The 20,404-nt window shown below is 47.4% G+C and overlaps 1 protein-coding gene across 1 annotated transcript; it reads left to right on the forward strand.

The window, feature by feature from the left end:
• Positions 1–789: 789 nt before the first annotated feature.
• C1rl (complement C1r subcomponent like) lies at positions 790–19,676 on the forward strand. The gene is made up of 6 exons (XM_052721202.1): positions 790–891; positions 1,434–1,662; positions 12,926–13,115; positions 15,160–15,267; positions 15,405–15,479; positions 17,243–19,676. The coding sequence occupies exons 1-6, from the start codon at positions 881–883 to the stop codon at positions 18,013–18,015; spliced, it is 1,386 nt and encodes a 461-aa protein (XP_052577162.1). The 5' UTR covers positions 790–880; the 3' UTR covers positions 18,016–19,676.
• Positions 19,677–20,404: the final 728 nt, after the last annotated feature.

The raw sequence follows: 20,404 nt of genomic DNA on the forward strand, positions 1-20,404 counted from the left end.
TTCAGAGGTCGCTGGGCTGGACCACAGCCCAGACCCTGCTAGACAAGGAGCCTCCGGATGTTGTGGTTGGGACTCAAATGACTAAGTGCAGGAACTCCCCCATTCTTGACCAAAAAAGAGAGGAAAACAGAGCTCAAGGTCATGGGTCACAAACTTCAAGTTCTCCAAGAGGCAGACTGGTAATGTAAATGAGGGGGAAGGACAGACTAGCCCACTAAAGGCATCAGTCAGGTCATAAGAAACATCATACTACCCACAATACACAGGTGTGGTAAAATCCTACAGAAGAGTTGGGTATGGGCATGCAATTCCAGCACTCCAGAGGCTAAGGCGGCAGGATCGCCATAAGTTTTGGAGCCAGTCTGGACAGCATAGTGAGTGCCACAGCAGCCTGGGCTACAGAGTGAGATCCTGCTTCCAAACTACAAACAAGGGCTGGGGGGGGGGGGCACACACCTGTACTCCTAGTGCTGTAGAGGAGGCAGAAGGAACAGAGTTCAAGACCAGCCTCCACCACATAGCAAGTTTGAGGACAGCCTGGGTTATATAAGCCTCTATCTCACCACTACCACCCCGCCCAAAAAAAGAGCAGTCGAGGGTCAACCCTCTCCGACTCTGCTCTGTCCCCCAGCATGGTTTTGAAGATTTCTGGTTTCAGTTCCGGTGAGAGCTATTTCTCGGTCTGACAGCAGGTGGCACTGAACCCAGAGTATCTTAACTCATTTCCAGTAACTTCTGCCTTCTCCCCAAAGGCCTCCTCTAGCTCCACCCCCTGTTCCCTGGCCTGGGCCAAGCACTCTCGTTGGTTCCAGATGTCAGGTCCCCGAGGCCGGGTCCCAGAGCTGTGAACCACCTGTGGAGTTCTCCCTCCACAAGCTCCATGGGCAAGATGTGAGTTTGCCCATAGAGGGCACAGGAGGAGGAAGGGGGGAGGGCAGGGAGAGAGGAACCACATACAGAGTTGCATACACACACACACACACACACACACACACACACACACACACACACACACACACGGCGGGGGGCGGCAGGGGCGGTGACAACACACAGGGAACTGAATTTGCCTAAAAGTGGTCTGTCAGTGCTCTGAGCCAGGAATCAGGTTTAAATGCCCCCCTAATTTGTACTCCAGGGTGGGATTAGGCCTGGCTGAGGCAGGAGGCTCTCTGGCTTAGAGCCATCGCAATGTCTTCACAGGTTAGGAACCCTGCAGTCTTGGAGGTCAGGCTGTGTAGGAACCTAGATAGGAACCCACATAGATTCGGGTGAGGAAAAGTGGCATCAGGAGGTGCCCACCCTCGGAGGCTAAGGACACAGCTCCTGGCCCCTAAGCCTCTCACTCCCTTACCATCACTTGCTACAAACCAATATATTCGTAGGCCTCTGGTAGAGCTACATGACCTCATCTTGTCGCCCCCACTCACTCACAGGTGCTGGCTGTTCCTTTGGGGAATCCTCCATACTTGCCCTACACAGGCCTCTGTGCTCTTGGCCCAGCAGCTACCACAGCAACTGACATCCCCCGGATACCCAGAGCCATATCTCAAAGGCCAGGAGAGCCACACTGACTTCGAGGCTCCAGAGGGGTTTGCCGTGAGGCTGGTCTTCCAGGACTTTGATCTGGAGCCATCCCCAGACTGTGAAGGGGACTCTGTCACAGTGAGCTGGGCAAGGGGCTCTGGGGAGGGAGCCTCCCATGGGTAGTGGGATGTTGCTGTACCCTGAATGCTCCATCTAGAAAAGGGATTAAGTGTCCAAGTCAGAGGTCCCAGGACCTAGCTATAGAAAAAGGAGAATAGGAAAGGGGGAGAGGGAATAAAAAAAATCAGATTCCGCCGTGCGGTGGTGGCGCACGCCTTTAATCCCAGCACTCGGGAGGCAGAGCCAGGTGAGTTCGAGGCCAGCCTGGACTACCAAGTGAGTTCCAGGAAAGGCGCAAAACTACAGAGAAACCCTGTCTCGAAAAACCAAAAAAAAAAAAAAAAAAAAAAATCAGATTCCTTCAAGGATTATAATGAGAAAGGGTAGTCTCAGCCTACCCCAGGGGCAATCATTTTCAACCTAGCAGTCTCCATGGTGTTTACCTTCATATATACAAATGACATGCTTGTCCTATTACACAGTTTTGAATATTTGTTTCATTTTTATTTCTCTCTGAATTTCCACTTACAGTAGATGAGTACTGGCTCCAGCCATCAGATCTTCACCACCCACAATCCCCCTCACCCTCTTCTCATTTCCCTGTATTATCAATTTAAGAAAACCAATATTATTATTCACACCGTTAGGACTTTAAACACACAGATCTGAGCACATAGTATATGGCGATTACATTTCCTTTCTTCTCCAGTTTCTGAGTTTCCCAGGAGTCATTCTCCAAAAACTTCCTTAGAAAGGGTATGTTGAGGATATATTAAGTTCCAGATAGCTTAGTTCTACCCTGAGGGTACACTGTGGGTGGACAGTTTATCTGGGTATATTACTCCAGATTTGAAGTCATTTTTCTTCCAGAATTTTGATGACATCGTCATCTATCTCTAGTATTGTTTAAAAGTCTGAAGGTGTTATCATTCTCAGTCTCCCATTTTTCTATATAGTTTGTAAACATTTTCTTTATTCCAGTGTTCTGAACTTTCATTTGATGTGCCACGATATAGATGGCTCTTCGCTCACTGTGTGGGGTTAGCCTAGTCCTTCAGTTCTGAGAATGTTCTTGCCTTATTTATTTAATAATTTATAGATAACTGCTTCCTTTCTTGTTCTTTTTTAATTTGTGTATGTGCACGCGTGCATGTGTGTATGTGTGTCATGCATATGTGTATATGTGTGCGCGCGCGCGTGTGTGTGTGTGTGTGTGTGTGTGTGTGTGTGTGTGTGTATGCACATGTGCTTGTGTGTACATGTGCTGGCAGGTGCCAGTGGAGGCCAAAAGAGGACATCAGATGCCCTGGAGCTGGAGTTACCGGTGGTTGTGAGCCCCCAATCTCTCCTGCACTCCAGCTATCGTATGCTGTGGACCGATTCTCCAGTTCAGTTCTCTCTTCTATTCTGGTTTCCAGCTCTTTGTCTTTGTGCCCCACTTTCTGGACTATTATTTTTGTCTTTCTTTTTTTGTGATGCCAGGCATTGACCCAGGGCCTCACGCATCCTGACAAACACTCTGCCCCTGAACTACGCTTTGAACCCCGATTTCCTCATCTTTGTGTTCAAGCATTTTAGTTGGTGGTTTCTTCACAAGGAATTCTTTCTAAACATGTGGTCCTTGTCGGACATGTGCAATATCTACTTGTTCCCCTCTCGTGGGGATTAGTTTTAAATGTTTCCTGTTTTCTGTATCATCACTATTTTATCCAATGTCTTTTCTCACTGTTTGCTTGTATCCACCTCTGCTTTTTACCCGAGAGACTTTCTTGCAATGTCTAATACTATTTGCCTGACCACTTTTATTTAAGACTAAAACACGACGCTGCTGATTTTAAGTTCTCTGTGAATAGCTAAAACTCGTCAAGTGGTGGATTTGAAAATGGTATCAGTTCATTTTCTGATGCTGTAACAAAAGTAATAGGCTGGGTAATTTATAAACAATAGGAGTTCAGTTTGCTCAGGGTCTGGAGACTGGGGAAGTCCAAGAGCGTGGTACTGGTGAGGAGAGGGCTTCCTGCTGCCATAATATGGTGGAATGGCAAGTAAGCATGCAAGACAAGGAAAAACTGGACCTAATTCATCCTTTTCATGGGAGCAGAGTTCTGCAATAACTAACCCACTCTCACGATGAAGACACAGACACATTAGTAACCTCTTATGAGAACCTCCTCCTAGCACTCTTGCTTTGAAATAGCCAGATCATAGTAGACACCACTAACAGGGTGACCTAGAGGTGTTTCGGGAGCTCCCAAAGTTCAGTGTGTAGATGTTGTTTGGAGCAGTAACTTTCCCCAGAAAGATCCCCTCCAGTTTCCTACTCAGGGATCCCATCATTCAGGAAACAAGTTGGAACCAGGGACCAAGGAGTAGGATGCCTCCCAGTGGTTGGTAGGCATTCATTTTATTTTTTGGGTACTGTGTACCTAGGGACCTCAATCCAAGATTTCTGATTTAAGTTCACATCTTCCTCCAAGGTGGGTCATAGAGTGGGGACCAGGACATAGTATCCTGAGATCTTCCCACCCAGACTTCCTGTCTGTTGGCCTCTCGTCAGCCTTCCCTCATCTTTTTTTGCCTGAAAGGTTCTTGGTTCTGCTGAACCCTGAAAGTGCACAGTTCGGTGGTGAGAACCTACTGCCTTTGTGCTGGTTTCCACCTTTTCCAAATTCGGTTCCCCACTTCGCCATCTACATCCTAGCTTCCACCTGCTAAGGCCGTCATCTCCTCTGACTCTTCCCGTGCTTGCCTGTGCGTGCCGTTGTGTGTCTTTGGTGTCGTCTTAGTGGAGTCTGAAGTAGGAAAGAGAGAAATACATGGTAATAGAAGCACCGGGTCTAATGCTAAGTCCCTGGGCAGGGGCAGCACCAGAATTCTATCCCAGGGCTTCTCACATGCTAGGCAAGAGCTCTACCACTGAGCAAAATCCTCAGCCCTTAAATACATGTATTTATGGCTTCTGATTTAACAGGCCATGACCATATTCAATTTAGCCTGTGTCTATTGGTCACCTGCTATGAGCCCAGTTCCTCTTTAATCATGGACAATTTTAATCCTAGACTAACTCTTCCCTTTTCGTTGAAGAGTTCAAGTTCAAGAATATCTCTCCCTCCTTTCTGCTCCCACAGAAAGTCACACACAAAAGAAAAGAAAGTCTCATGTCCCATCGTGAGTTGATAAAGAGCAAAATCTAGATTTAATAAGAGTCTATGGCTCTCAGTTATATGTTGACTCTACATTACTAGTTAGCAGCCTGAGTGATTTCATTTATCAGACAGTTCATGAGAAGAGGTAAAAAGGAAATTGGAGGGTTAGCCAGGCGTGATGGTGCATGCCTATAATCCCAGTTCTTGGGAGGCAGAGGTGAGAAGATCCAGAATTCACGACCAACCTCAGCTATACAGCAAGTTCGAGTCTAGCATGAGCTACTTGAACTGTTGACTCAAAACTAAGAAAGAAAAAGTAAAAATGACTGGGAGGTGCTCGGAGGGTCAAGTGCTCGCTGCATAAGCAAGAGTTCGGATCCCCATTACTATGCAAAAGGCAGGCATGGCAGCACATGGCTGCCACCCCAGTGCCAGACGGGTGTGGCACAGACAGGTGCATCTCAGGGCTCACTGGACAGCCAACCTAGCTGAAATGGCAAGGTCCTGGTTCAGTGAAAGACCCTGTTTCAGAAACTAAGGTGGATAACAACAATAAAGGAGGACATCCAGTATTGACCTCTGACCTCTACACATGTCCTAGCCAAGATCGTCCAGTCTCCAGTACACCCACATCATGTTATTTTATGTTCTTGGGTTCCCACACACTGTAAGGATTTCGTGTAGAGTGAACAGAACAAGAGAAAGACTAGCCAAGAGGAAACTAGAAAGGGCATGAAGCCCAGGCTGTCTCCACAGAGGGTCTTATTGCTTCACAGATGTTGGCTGTAGAAGGTTACTCTGAAAAATGGAAGGTGACAGGTTGAGAATTAATGTGTGTATACTCTGATTCAAAGCGGTGGCGCTAGAGGCACTGTGGTGAGCGCTGTTGTGGGGAATCTACCAGAGAAGACTTCTCAGACATGGGTTTAAGCCAATAGGAAGCTTATTAGCTGGCTGGAGACTACACTGGATATTCAGGATTCCAGTGCACCCAGAGCCTTTCTCAACGTGAGCGTTTAAGCACCAAAAACCATGTCCTGGGCTGACATACTTCAGTTAACAAGAACAGTTAGCCAGAAGTGGAACTACAGAAGCAAGGTTCGGACATTAGAGACTTTCCCAGGACTATGGACTGTGATGGATTAGGCCTTTGTTCTCATTTTGGCAGGTGGTGCTGTCTACAAGCTGAGTTTTACAGCCTGAATGGTACTTTCATTGGGAAGTCAGTTGTGCTAAGGTCTGGGGTCCTACTAAGGTCTGGGGCCTGTTACACTCCCCACTGATCTTTGTGAATCAGTCAAATCATGGACTCATCATGCTCTAAAGAGATGTAGTTGGTCCTAAGGACCATTCATTTTACTGAATTGATACGTACTTGGCCATTTAGTTTAAGATGGCAGCCCCTGCTGTTAATCCAGTCAGAATGAGAATTAAGGCCCAGCCAGCGCTGATGGCAGAGTCGCTAGCCAGAGGGACCAAGAGAACGGACACTGATATCAATTATTTCATTTATATCTTTGAGACTTTTGAGTTTCTTCCCCAACCATGGCAAGATTGTTTTAATTACTCCTGATTGATTAGCATAGAAACAACAGGTTTCTTCTGAAGCCGTGCATAACCCTCCCTTATTTCATGAGAAGAAAGTTTAAACCTCTCTGATTCTGTAGGACTACTTCTGCAAGGGAATCCAGCTGTTGTTTTAGTTCAGAAATAGGTCCAGGCCTATTAGGGGGTGGTTTAAATCTGTCCCTAGGGTCCCTTCCTGTGGCGTAAAGTCCGATTCCCCAGGTTTTCCCTGTTTCCCAAAGGCCATAATCTTTATTAAGGAATTTTCCAGAAAGCCTCTATTTCACAACCCCAGTTTTTGCAATGGAAACTCCCTTGTTCTTGGCAACTAGGGGGCCCAGCTGTGGGGCATGCATAGAGTTATAAACTCTGGGTTCCTATCTTGAAAGATAAACCCCCACATCCTTTCTCTTTTTCAATGCTGTGGGGGACCAGCCCCCACCATTATTTACCCCAGGGACTCTTGAGGAACGAGGAATAAGAAACTTAGTTAGAATAGAGGAAAGAGAAACAGAGAGAAAGCACAGGATAGACTCAAGTGAGCCTGGATCCTTATCCACTGGCCCAGAACTTTATTCCAAAGATCTAGTTTTAACAGTACCAAGGGGTGGAGCACAAGACCTCCCCCTGGCTAGTTACAGTCAAGTGTAGACCCTTACAAACTCCTAATACAACGGTCCGTGGTCCAATCAACCTCTTATGCAGTCCTGCTGGATACAGCCACTAGGAAACCTCGTGGGCTACAACACAATGCAATCAAACATTTAAAGTGGGCATCAGTGAGCAAAGGTCAAGATGAATATGGGTTGCTGGTCTGTGGTCACATTCTAATGCCTTCCCTGTCTCTGTCTTCCTCAGTTCCCAGGTCCAGATCTGAGGGCAGTGGGCACTGGATCATGACCGTGTATTCAAACCAAAATAACATTCAGAAAGAAGTGAAGGGGCAGAGAGTGGGAGGGTCCAGGACCTGGTGAAATCTTCATTTTAATGGGCCCATAGTCCAGAGACCGTCCATTTGCTGGCAGTGGCCACAGCCATGGTGGTAGCTTCCGTTCTTGACCTGGGTGTGATGGATCCATAGTGTAATGACAGCTACCTTCACTCACAGCAATAAGAGCGGAGAGAATCACCATGTAGCATCCTTTCAAAGTAGGTTCCAGCGCCCCTTTGGCTACCTGCTTGACTCAGACAGTATCACCAGACTCAAACAAGGAGAAACTGGTGGTGGACTCAGAGGCTGGTTGGGTCTTTTGGATAGTCCAGTGAATAGCATTTGTGGAGGAAGGGAGTGCCTGTAGTGACTTGAGAAAGAAATGGTTAGTGAGTTCTGCCAACTGCTGGTCTCTAAGCCTGGGAAGCAGGGGGGGGGGGGGGGTCTTCCAAACATAATCTCTGATACTGTGGAAATCCCTCCCTATATGGGATGCAACAGGTCAAAAGCAAAGCAAAGCAAAACAAAGGGGGTCTATTCACCCTTTGCTGGACTCTAATGAGAGTTTTGTTAGGGTTTGTTTTTTTTTAACGTCCTTTATTCTTTCTATCTGCCCAGAACTCTGAGGTCTATATATACACTCAAGTTTCCAATCCATACCTAAAGCTTTTTACTAATAATTGAGATGCTTTGGCTATGAAAGCTAGGATGTTGTTAGACCCCAATTCTAGGGGAAGGCCAAAGCAGGGAACCAGTTTCTAGAGGAGCTTTTAAGCTACTATTTGAGTAGTTTCAGTCTGGTTGGGGAATGTTTCTGCCCACCTGAAAAAGGTATCTATAAAAGTTAGCAAGTACTTGTATCTTTCTCTGGCAGGCAATGTAGTAGTATTTGCTCTGCCCATGACCTTGGGCTATACAGCCTGAAGGAGGCAGTACTTCTTGCTGTTGTATGTGACCTCTTAAAAGGAAAGGGAGAGGGGTCACAAGGTCCCTTCTCTCTGTTCCTGCTTCTCCCTGTTCCTGCTTCCTAGCGTGAACAGACTGCCAAGTGGATTCGCTCACGGTCAGAACAGAGGACAACTTCAGCTGTTTACTCAGTTCTGTATTCCTGAGTGTATTTCCTCTATTTATACCCTAATAAATTCCCTAATACTCCTTAAGCAGACTCCCGTAGATTTCTTGCTTTTTCTGGCACCCAATGTGGGGCACAAACCCACAACCCTGAGATTAAGAGTCGTATGCTCTACCAACTGAGCTAGGTGGGGACTGGTATTGGCTGTGGTGCAGGATGGTTCTGGGAGACAGACGTGCTGCACAGCAGCTGAGGGACTGAGCACTCTGGGCTCACAAGGCTGGATCTTGGTGAACTCAGTTTTCCCAGAGCTCACCAGGATGTTAGCCTCTCATTCAGACCCCTTCCTGCATAGGGTGCTCTGTTTTGTTTTGTTTTTGTTTTGTTTTATCTGAGCACAAACTTAGCATCTGGCTGAGATCCCATGCCAGACTGTCCTATATATATCTTGGTCCGAGCAACTCAGAAAGTATTGTGGACCCCAGATGAGTAGCCTGGTAAAGGTCAGTTATCAGAATCCTTCCAGTTGTTTCTGGGAGAATGATCTTTCCCTCTGGTGCCCTCCATCAGCCCGTGGGTTTTAGCTGTCCATTTTTGCATCCTCTGTTTCCTCTTGGTTGTTCTGCGGAGTGGTAGGCAGCACTGAATTGGGGTCTGTCGTCAGAATATCAAAAGACCCCACTGTTCTTGGAGGCACTTGGGCTGCCAGGTCAACAGCGCAGTTACTCCTGCCTCCGGGGAGCCATCTTTTCAGTGTCGTTGGCTGTGGAGGAGACCAACTTATAGGGGAAGCCAAATAGCCTCCAGGAGGGCCAAGACTTTCTTTTTATTTTTAATGTTCTTTTCCCCAGTGGTGAGAAGCCCTCTTTCTCTACAGCTGATACTGTGGGCATGCACAGTAGTAAAAGCATACCAACTGTCCAGGTATACAATGACGGACTTTCCTTTTCCCCATCTGAGATCCTGGGTCAGATCAATCAGTTCTGCTCTCTGGGCTGAGGTACCCAGTTTGGGTCCAAATTATTTCAGTTAAACTACTGCAGCTCCCATGTACCTGGTTTCATCTTTCGTCTCGTTACAGTTACGGATAAGCATCTAAAGGTCATCATTAGGCAAGAGGGTAGCAGGATTGATGGTGGTTCTCAAACTGGACTAGAGAGTGGTCCAGGTGTAGGGCCTGGTACTGGGTCACACAGGCATTAGACAGCCAGCATTCTGATGGTCCTTGGAGGATGAACATCATGAGTTATAAGACCCTGACCCAGAGTTAACTTGTTTATGTGTTTTCACTAGACTAGCAGTGGCTGTCACAGCTTAGACAGGTGGGCCATTCTGTAACTTCAGGGTCCAGTCATTTGGACAGGTTTGTCACAGGGCATTTCTGTGGCCCCAAAGTTCGGGTTAAAACCCCTTTTGTAATATCTCTTGTTTCATGGACAAGATGAAAAGGTGTGGGGACATCTGGAAGTGCTAGGGCTGGAGCAGAAGTCAGAGCTGTTTTTAAAGCCTCAAATGCCTTTCGTTTAGTCTCAGTCCAGACTAAAGACTCAGTGTTCCGCTTTGTGCTGGTGTATGGAGGCCTGGCTGTTTCTGAAAACACCGGTATCCTGCGGTGGCAATACCTAGCCACACATAGGAACACTCTAACCTACCTCTTAGTCTTTGGAGTTGGGATCTAAGGATGTCAGCAACCCTGCTCTGAGACAGTCCCCTTTGCCTCTCTTCACCTGGTAGCCACGAGAGGTAGCCTCTGACGTACAAAGTTGGTCTTTCTTAAGTGACATTCTATAGCCCAGGGTCTGTAACTTGCAGCAGTCCCTCATTGGCCCTTTTATAATTTATTCTCATTTTAGAGGCTAGGAGAAAATAATTTCATATTCTAAGAATATTGCCTTAAGAAACCTCCGACAGAGGGCAAGAGGTCAATATTTAGTGTCTCATCAAACAGAGTTGAAGAATTTTTATATCCTTGGGGCAACCTGGTCCAGGTAAGCTGCCCTCTGTAACCTCCTTCTGGGTCTGTCCATTTAAAAGCAATAGTGGTTGACTCACCTCTGCCAATGGGAGGCTGAAGAATGCATCTTTCAGGTCCAAGACAGTGAGCACCTGTTTCTCTGGAAGAATCAGATTCATGAGAACCAGAGGTCCCAGGTTTCTTCACAGGCAGGAGAGGTATATTCTAGGGTGACTGGCAGGGCACCAGGATGCCTGTCTCTCCAAGTCAGGCAATATGAACTACAATTTTGCTTTTTGTTTCCAGGGTCATTGAGTATTGTTTAATCTAGACAAGGGTAGATGAACTGGTTAGTTGAACAACTATAGGAATTTGGTGTTGGACCAGTCCTGGGGAGTTGGTTTCTGCTCATACCCTCAGGAATCTTTATTGCAAATATGAGAGGTAGCCCAACTGTAATATTTGATGAGAGACAAAACTTTCAACTAGAAGATATTCTTCCAACAGAGGACAAGACAGCAAAATTTTGCATGTATCTGTAAGTCTAACCGTGTCTCATCATAAGAGAAGGGGACAGTGTCTTTCAGTTTATGAAAAGGTTCTCGTCTCTCAATCAGTTCTCTGTTGTTAAACACCTTTGAACTACCTCCAGCTGCTGGGACCTATTTATACCCTTAGATTTTTTTTTTTTAGCTTTTATAATTCTTTTCTAGCGCTTGGGGATAGCTGGGTGATAAAGAAAATTTTTTCAGCAGCTGTCTTTCATACTTCTAAAAATGACCTAATGATAATTGTGTAAGTCTCCTTGGTCTGTGTTGAACAGAGGGGAAAATTCATTCTATAGAGGCTGCGTGTCTAGCGATGATCCCCTTGCCAGGCCCAGGGCCAGTTGGTTTTTAGTTTTCCAGTTATACAGCTCATTGGATGAGAAGAAGGCATAAACCATGAAAGAGAAAGGAGCAGAACCCACTCCCCCCACCCCTTTCCTAGGGCTACTTAGAGCAGAGAGAATGCACGCCTTAGGGGAGCTCTTTCTCCCTCCCTGTGCATTCTGCTTAGATGACAGGGAGCCCTGGACAAGAGAGTCCTGGCCTGTCCCCTCCTCCACACAGGGACCAGACTGACCCAGACCATAAGCAGGAGTCAAGTAACAGAACAGGCACTCCAGGAGTGGGACAGGGGGAAGGTTGTTCGCTCCCTCTGGGGGACCTGGCAGGGCCAGAAGGATTCAGGTCCCCAACAGGAGGCACAGTTCTTAAGCGTCCCTGGAGGGGGGGGGGGGCAGGGGAAAGACACACACACACACACACACACACACACACACACACACACACAGCAGAGTAAAGACAGTCGGGGTGGCCACAACACTACTGAACAGACAGGGGGACCCAGTGACATCTCACATGGATCCTGGACACTGGATCAGGGGCCACGTCCAATCTTTCCTATGGGTCCAAACAGAAGGCACCCTACCCAGACTACCTCTGGAGGTGACAGACCAGGCACCGTTCTAATTTATTTCCCTTTGGGGTGGAAGTGTCAGACTCCTCTGAAGCGTCATTAGGCAGCCGTTGACCAAAGGGAGCCCTGGGGACCTGGAACATCTCCAGATGTGCATCCTTTGACCACTTGTTCCGAGGGGATCTGAGATCCCCTGTGTCTTGAGGTCTGGTCTCTAGGGGTCTTGGCGGAACCTCCAGAAATGTTGTGGAGTGTCCACCAGAGAAGACTGCTCAGACATGAGTTTAAGCTAATGGGACACACGCCTTTAATCCCAGCACTCGGAAGGCAGAGGCAGGCGGATCTCTGTGAGTTCGAGGCCAGCCTGGTCTACAGAATAAATTCTAGGACAGCTAGGGTTACAAAAAAAAAAAAAAAAAAAAAAAAAAAATGAAGGAAGGAAAAGTAAAGAAAATAAAAAAGAAAGTCTTTATTTGCCAGCCAGTGGCTACACTGGGATAGCCCTAAATCTTTCTCAGAGTGAGCTTTTAAACACACTCAAAAAAAAAAAAGTCCTGGGTTGACATCCTTACTTCAGTTAAGAAGAACAGTTAGCCAGAAGCAGAACTACAGAAGCTAACAACAAGGTTAGGACATTAGAGACTGTCCCAGAACTATGGACTTGGTTGGATCAGGTCTTTGTTCTCATTTTGGCAGGCGGTGCCGTCTACGTGCTGGGTTTTACAGCCTGAATGGCACCTCCATCATGGCGTCCGTTGTGCTAAGGTCTAAAGACCTGTTACAAGCACCAGGGACCCAATTTTGCACAAAGCAGATATCGTCTTTTCTTAGAATTTACAGTCTAGTGAGAAGTGCAGAATGCCCAGGGCTCCCAAGGAATCTTCTGGAAGAAAGAAAGCAGAGTAAGTTTTACAAGGTAATTACAGCAGACATAAGAGAGAGTCAAATACACAATCACTCTGGGAGAAACTTGGGAGTCGAAAATGATAACGAGACAGAAAGCTAATTCTGGCAGACCTCAACAAGAACAGCTTCTGAGCTCCGTGGGGTGCATGGCTTCCAGGCAGAGGTGGAGTAAAGGCAGACTCTGCATTCTGTGGCCAGAGGTACAGACTTGCCTCACACTTCCTGTCCTCTCTTTCCTCTTTCAGATTTCAAGCAGAGGAGCAGATGCAATCCGGCTGTGTGGACAGCAGGGTTCCTCTCCGGAGAGCCCTCCTGGTCACAGGGAGTTTGTATCCTCAGGGAGGAGTCTGCGGCTGACCTTCCGGGCACACTCTTCTTCCCAGAACAAGGTCGCACACCTCCACAGAGGCTTCCTGGCTCTCTACCAAGCCATAGGTGAGGGTCCCTCCCAGAGTATAGGGAGAGAAACTTTGTGACCCCTTGAAGAGCCAAGTGGGAGCATGAGTGACAGGTGAGGCTCAGGGATTGGGGATACCTGAACTGACTCTATCCCTGTCCCTGTGCTGACCTTGCTAGTGAGCAGCCTAGTTCAGAGGCAGTCACTGTTGGCTCCATCCATTAATTCCAGGAAAGTTTACAGGCCCTGTGTGCAGATCAAAAGAAATCAGAAAACCACGTTAGTAAGGAAAATTCTAGATTTTCAAACAGTGGCTCACTTTTTTTAGAAGATAATGTTTACACATAATAAATGTTTTTTTAAATTAAGGTGTGAAAAGTGAGACTTCTCTGATCTCTGGCCTTTGTCACTGACCACACTTTCCAGAAACAGCCCTGCTTTCCATCTACTAGATATTTTCCCAAAGGCATTGCATACCCTTGAAGACACATTGCACCTGTTTGTTGCACAGTGTACGGAATGTCCTGAGGTTACCATTTTCTAAGTTCAGTGTGCCTTTTTTTTAAGATTTGTTTTTTAGGTTTATTTATTTTTATTATATGTATATGAGTGTTTTGTTTGCATGTATGTCTGTGTACCATATGTGGGCCTAGTACCTGCAGAGGGCAGAAGAGGGAGAAAGATCACCTAGAGCTAGAGTCCTGGGTGCTGGGAACTGAACCTGGGTCCTCGGGAAGAACAGCAAATGGTCTTTACCGCTGAGCCATCTCTCCAGCCCCAAATTCAGTATGTCTTAAAGGCCATCTCCCATGCATATGGTGATCATTGCTTTTTTTGTTTTGTTTTGTTTGTTCATTTGGTTTTTGGTTTTTCAAGACAGGGTTTCTCTGTGTAGTTTTGGTGCCTGTCATGGATCTTGCTCTGTATACCAGGCTGGCCTCGAACTCACAGAGATTCACCTGCTTCTGCCTTCTGAGTGCTGGGATTAAAGGCATGCACCACCGCTGCCCGACTGGTGATCATTGTTTTTAATAACACACAATATTCCCTTGATTGCTGAAATGTATATTTAGTGAGTCTCCTATAGATAGATACTTTTTTGCCACCAACAATGTGACTGTGTACATCCTTACATGCATATCTTTGAGCACAGATGTGAGGGTTTCTTTACGGTAAATTCTTAGAAATTCATATGCTAGGTTACAACACATTTGCATTTTTAAATTTTGAAGTTGTTTAACTTCCTACCAAAGAAGTTTTGCTAATTAATACATCCGCCAGCTATGTTTGGAAAGACCAGTTTCTCTACAACTCACTGTAACTTGAATTTTCTTTGGGCTGCCAACCAGCTCCCAAATAAAGACATGGAGACTATTATTAATTATGAATGGTCAGCCTTAGCTTATGCTTGTCCCACTAGCTCTTTTAACTTAATTTAACCTGTTTCTATTCATCTATGTTTTGCCTCAGAGCTTTTTACCTTTCATTCTGTATGTCCTACTTTCCTGCTTCCTCTGTGTCTGGCTGGCCCCTGGTGTCTCCCTGGAGTCTCTTTTTCTTTTTCATCCAAGCCTAAATTCCTCCTCCTACTTATTCTCCCCGCCGAGAAGTCCCACTTATACCTCCTCCCTTGCTATTGGCCATTCAGCTTTTTATTAGACCAGGCAGGTACCTTAGGCAGGCAAGATAAAACAGAAAACGCATCTTTACATAGTTAAACAAATGCAACGCATCTTTACATAGTTAAACAAATGCAACACCTCTTTACATAGTTAAACAAATGCAACACCTCTTTACATAGTTAAACAAATGCAACACCTCTTTACATAGTTAAACAAATGAAACACCTCTTTACATAGTTACAGAAATGAAACATCTTTGCACAGTTAAGCAAATATTCGGCAACAACTCACTTCTCACAGCTGCTTTCAAGCTCTTGGAGTATTAAAAACCTATCAGTGAATAGCAGCATGGATTTTGCTGAGTCTTGTGCCTTGACCATACAGACACAGCCAGAATCATCCCGCAAGTTGCCAGTTTGTGAGTCTCTGTGAGACCCTAAAAGCTGCTGTTTCCCTACAGCTGTGAGCCAGACCAATGGGGACTCTAAGGCTGTCACCACACCTGGAGCTGACCCTCCCAGGATTCAGAACCTTGGCCAAGATTCCTATTACGAGGCCGAACAGACTGGTGAGTCCCTGCCTGCTGAGGAAGCAGTTCCCATCTGTCTCCTACAAAAAGGCCTAAGGCCGTCTGAGTACCTATCCTGTTTGCTGGGCACCCCCAATTCTGCACTTACTCTTTGCTTTATTTCATTCTACTCACAGGGACATCCAGCTGCCCATCTTTGGGGACTTGGAAGGACAGACAGGATGGGGAAGAGGTTCCTCAGTGTGTGCCAGGTGAGTAGCTCCCACCTGGTGCTGTTGCTGTGGCCAGATGCCAGCAGGCCTCTGCTGTTACTGGGAGGGCTGGGACATGGGGTGAACGGAAAGTGCTGGAATAGAAAATGGAGGTGAAGGCAGAAGGTCCATAAGGAAGGGATGTAAAGAGGGCCCAGAAAAGAAGACAAGGAGCTCATCCCTCATTCTCCAAAGACCAAAGGTCAAGATGCCTCTCAGAGAGTTGGCTGTGGTAGACCACCTGCCTAAGATACATAAGGTCTTGAGTTCAGTCCCCACAAAACACACACACACACACACACACACACACACACACACACACACCATGCCCTGTCAATCACTAATCTACTTTCTACCTCTATGGGTTTGTCCATTCTGGTCATTCCATACAATGGAATCCCATATTATGAAACTGTTGATGGCTGGCCTCTCCCCTTGTGTAACACTTTCAAGGTCATCCACATTATGACAGCACTTCACTCTTTTTGTGTGTTTTGTTTTGTTGTTGTTGATGGTGGTAGTTTTGGTTTTTTGTTTTGTTTTGATTTGTTTTGTTTTGTGTTTGAGACAATCTCATATCGCTCAGAATGGCCTCAAACTCCCTAGAATAGATATGTAACCAAAGATGTCCTTGAACTCCTGATTTTTCTGCCTGTTTCCCAAATTCTGGGATTACAAGCCTATACCAACATGCCTGGTGAAATCCTTACTTTCGAATGAAAGCACTGTTGCTCTAACCAATGTGATCCACAGAACACTCTAAGGACAGCCTGGGGTGTGTGTGTGTGGGGGGGGTACATACATTACAAAAGAGAGAATAACACAGAAACAGGCAAAAAGTACTGAAGACAAACTTTGAACCCGAGAGAGCCCCGTCGGAGTTAAGGAATGGCAAAGATGTAGGAGGCCCAGGAGGGAAGGCCCCACTCTCCCGTCCTAGGCAGGATTTGGGCCCCGTGGTGTAAGATTGATTCACTGCTTGGAAGGTCCTGGCCCTCTGCAGAGTCACACCTGGGAGCCTCCTCACTCCTGGGGGTCTCCTCACACCTGGGGAGCCTCCTCACTCCTGGGGAGTCTCCTCACACCTGGGGAGTCTCCTCACACTTGGGAGCCTCCCCTCACCTGGGAGCCTCCTCACACCTGGGAGCCTCCTCACACCTGGGGAGTCTCCTCTCACCTGGGAGCCTCCTCACACCTGGGGAGCCTCCTCACACCTGGGAGCCTCCTCACACCTGGGAGTCTCCTCACACCTGGGGAGTCTCCTCACACCTGGGGAGTCTCCTCACACCTGGGAGCCTCCTCACACCTGGGAGCCTCCCCTCACCTGGGAGCCTCCTCACTCCTGGGGAGTCTCCTCACACCTGGGAGCCTCCTCACACCTGGTAGCCTCCTCTCACCTGGGAGCCTCCTCACACCTGGGAGCCTCCTCACACCTGGGAGCCTCCCCTCACCTGGGAGCCTCCTCACACCTGGGAGCCTCCTCACTCCTGGGAGCCTCCTCACACCTGGGAGCCTCCCCTCACCTGGGAGCCTCCTCACACCTGGGAGCCTCCTCACACCTGGGAGTCTCCTCACACCTGGGGAGTCTCCTCACACCTGGGGAGTCTCCTCTCACCTGGGGAGCCTCCTCACACCTGGGGAGCCTCCTCACACCTGGGGAGTCTCCTCTCACCTGGGAGCCTCCTCACACCCCCCACAGCACCTCACGGGTCTCTAGTTGCCTGCAGCTTTTGATTGCTCTCCTTCCCCCTCCTCTCTCGCAGTCTGTGGAAGACCAGTCGTCCCCATTGCCCAGAACCCAGAGACTCCTGGATCTTGGCGAGCTAAGCCGGGCAGCTTCCCGTGGCAAGCCTTCACCAGCATCCACGGGCGCGGGGGCGGAGCCCTGCTGGGTGACAGATGGATCCTGACAGCTGCCCACACCGTCCACCCCAAGGACAGCGTCTACCTCAGAAAGAACCGCAGTGTGGAAGTGTTTCTCGGCCACACAGACGTAAACGAGCTACTGAAGCTGGGGAACCATGCTGTGCGTAGGGTCGTGGTGCACCCAGACTACCGCCAGCACGCGCCCCACGACTTCAACGGGGACATCGCCCTGCTTGAGCTCCAGCACAGCGTCCCCCTGGGCCCCAACCTCCTCCCCGTCTGTCTGCCCGACAGTGAGGCCCTCTACCACAGCGGCCTGTGGGGCTACGTCAGCGGGTTTGGTGTGGAGATGGGCTGGTTAACTACCAAGTTGAAATACTCGAAGCTGCCTGTAGCTCCCCGGGAGGCCTGTGAAGCCTGGCTCCTCCAGAGGCAGCGGACCGAGGTGTTTTCTGACAACATGTTCTGTGCCGGGGACGAGAGTCAGATGAATAGTGTCTGCCAGGGGGACAGCGGAAGCGTCTACGTGGTGTGGGACAATCGCACTCTTCACTGGGTGGCCACAGGCATTGTGTCCTGGGGTATCGGGTGTGGCAAGGGGTACGGCTTCTACACCAAAGTGCTCAACTATGTGGATTGGATCAAGAGGGTGATGGAGGGTAAAGACTGAGCCAGGGGGCCTGAGCACCCCAGGGGGCCTGAGCACCCCAGGGGCCCTGAGCACCCCAGGGGGCTTGAGCAGTGCACCAACACTGTGGAGGTCCCAACCAAGAATGAGCAGGAGCGAAGATCCACTTGGGGCCGGAGAACCCTCTTTAAGTCACTGATTCATCAACCCGCTGCCGAAGAGAAAGCCTCCTCCCCTGAACCCACACCACCCCAAATCAGAAGCAGCACCCCCTGCCCCCTTCTCACCTTCAGCTTTCCCGGGTTTTGCACCAGGGAAGGCCTGTGCATCTAAGCAACATTTGCTTAGAACATCTTTTTGTTTGTTCGAGGCAGGATTTCACTCTGTAGCCCAGGCTGGCCTCAAACTCACGGCAAAGATCCTGCTTCGGCCGCCCAGACACTGGGATTATAAGCATGCGCAGTTAAACCTGGCAGCATGACCGCGTGCGTCTTTTTGAATCCCCTACCTCATCTAGTGACAGTTTCTTCTGCATTTATTTGTGGAACAGCCATTGTCTCCTTCAAATGGAGTGCGGAGGAAAGGGTTTTAACGCATTGTGTCTCTGAACCATTCCAGAGACCGTTATGTTCACCGTGAAATGTTCGAAGCAGTTGGCTTCACCACCGATCACAACTCTCACATGCAATTACAGTAAAACCTCCTTTTTCATCCTGCATCGACTGTGTGCCAAGGCCATCACCTGTTATCTCACCTAATCCTGACACCATGCCGGCCGAAAGATGTGTTAGCCGTTATCCATGTCTCACAAAGAGGAAGCTGGGGGAGAGATGCAATGGAAGTCCCACAGCTGGTTCTTGATTGAGGCTACACTCCTCCCTGCTCGCCCGCAGGGATACCTCTCAGTTGCCCTCAAGACCTACCTGGTCACCCACATCCCCTTCTGGGCCCCACAGCTTTACAGAACTCCATCCTCTGAGAAGGCCTGCTTCAGCGAAGGCAGCACTATCAGTCACACTTTCCTCCTGGCCTCCATCACCAAGGGCACAGCTAGCCTGAGAAGATGAACTCTTTAATTGGTAGGAAAGATTTGGAGTGATTTACAGGGAAAGACAAGAATAAGATACAACAGTTCGGTGAGAACAGAGAATGGATACCATAAAAGATTAGAAAGGAAGGATGACATCTTGTTTATCTCTGAAAAACAGCAGGATGCAAGCTGAGCAAGTGACACACACCTAAAATCCCAGGCACTCAGGAGGCTGAGGAAGAAGAACCATAAGTTCAAGGCCAGCCTTGATCTCATCTCAAAGTTCTTAAAAAAAAAAAATAATAATAGTGGTGGTACAATTTTCAAGATCAGACTGGTCTACAGAGTGAGTTCCAGGACATCCAGGGCTACACAGAAAAACCCTGTCTGGAAAACTAACAAACAAACAAACAAATAAATAAATAAATAAATAGGGGCAGGATCTAAATATGGTTGATTCTCCTTATTAAACCTTATGCACAATTCAAAAGACTATTAAAAATAGTCTAGGGGCTGGAGAGATGGCTCAGAGGTCAAGAGCACTGGCTGTTCTTTCGGTGGACCCAGATTCAGAACTAAACCACAAAAAAATGGAACCTCACAAATGTCAGTGACTCCAGTTCTGGGGTACCCTACCCCCTCTTCCAGCCTTCACAGACACTGCATGCACATGGGACACACACATACATGCAGGCAAAACACATACATACAAAATATAAATAAATAAAATCTTTAAAAATAGGTTTAAAATAAAAGTATTCTAAAAAAAATACTGAACAGGAGTTACTTTAGGTGGAGTGATTTTGACTAATTTTCTCCTGTTTTCTACTGGCTAAGTTTTATGTAATAAGCATGTATCATTCTTATTATTGAAATTTTTGTTTTTATAAAAAAAATATATATTTTCGTATTGACAAAGCAAAATACTTACATATATTTGTCTAGATCTATGTAATTATTTTTATCTCTAGATGTAGATATAGATTTTGATTTTGATTTGACTGTTTGAACAATGGGTTGGACCTAAGGTGGTAAGGTCCCGATTTAGCAATTTTTGGTCAAGTCCAAATTTGGCAATTTTCGGTCAAGTCACATGACATCATGACAGAATTCAGAATCCCTATGATTGATAAGATTGCTTCAGCTGACTTGTTCTAATAGACCTCCTCTCTATCTATTGCCTCTGCCTCCATTATGAACATGTAACACACGAACACACACACACACACACACACACACACACACACACAGCTCTTAAGATAACAACATGCAATTCACTAGACAAGATTCCCCCTCTTCCTTCTGTCTTCCAATCTCAGTCCAGTTCCTTCTTCCTCGCCATTTGTCTTTCCTGATCTGGCAAGGCCATGCTCTTATCATGCTAAATTCATGGATCAGCCC

The sequence above is a fragment of the Peromyscus californicus genome, unplaced genomic scaffold, assembly GCF_007827085.1.
Source record: "Peromyscus californicus insignis strain IS unplaced genomic scaffold, ASM782708v3 Scaffold_6__1_contigs__length_162567912, whole genome shotgun sequence".
In the NCBI taxonomy this organism is placed as follows: domain Eukaryota; kingdom Metazoa; phylum Chordata; class Mammalia; order Rodentia; family Cricetidae; genus Peromyscus; species Peromyscus californicus.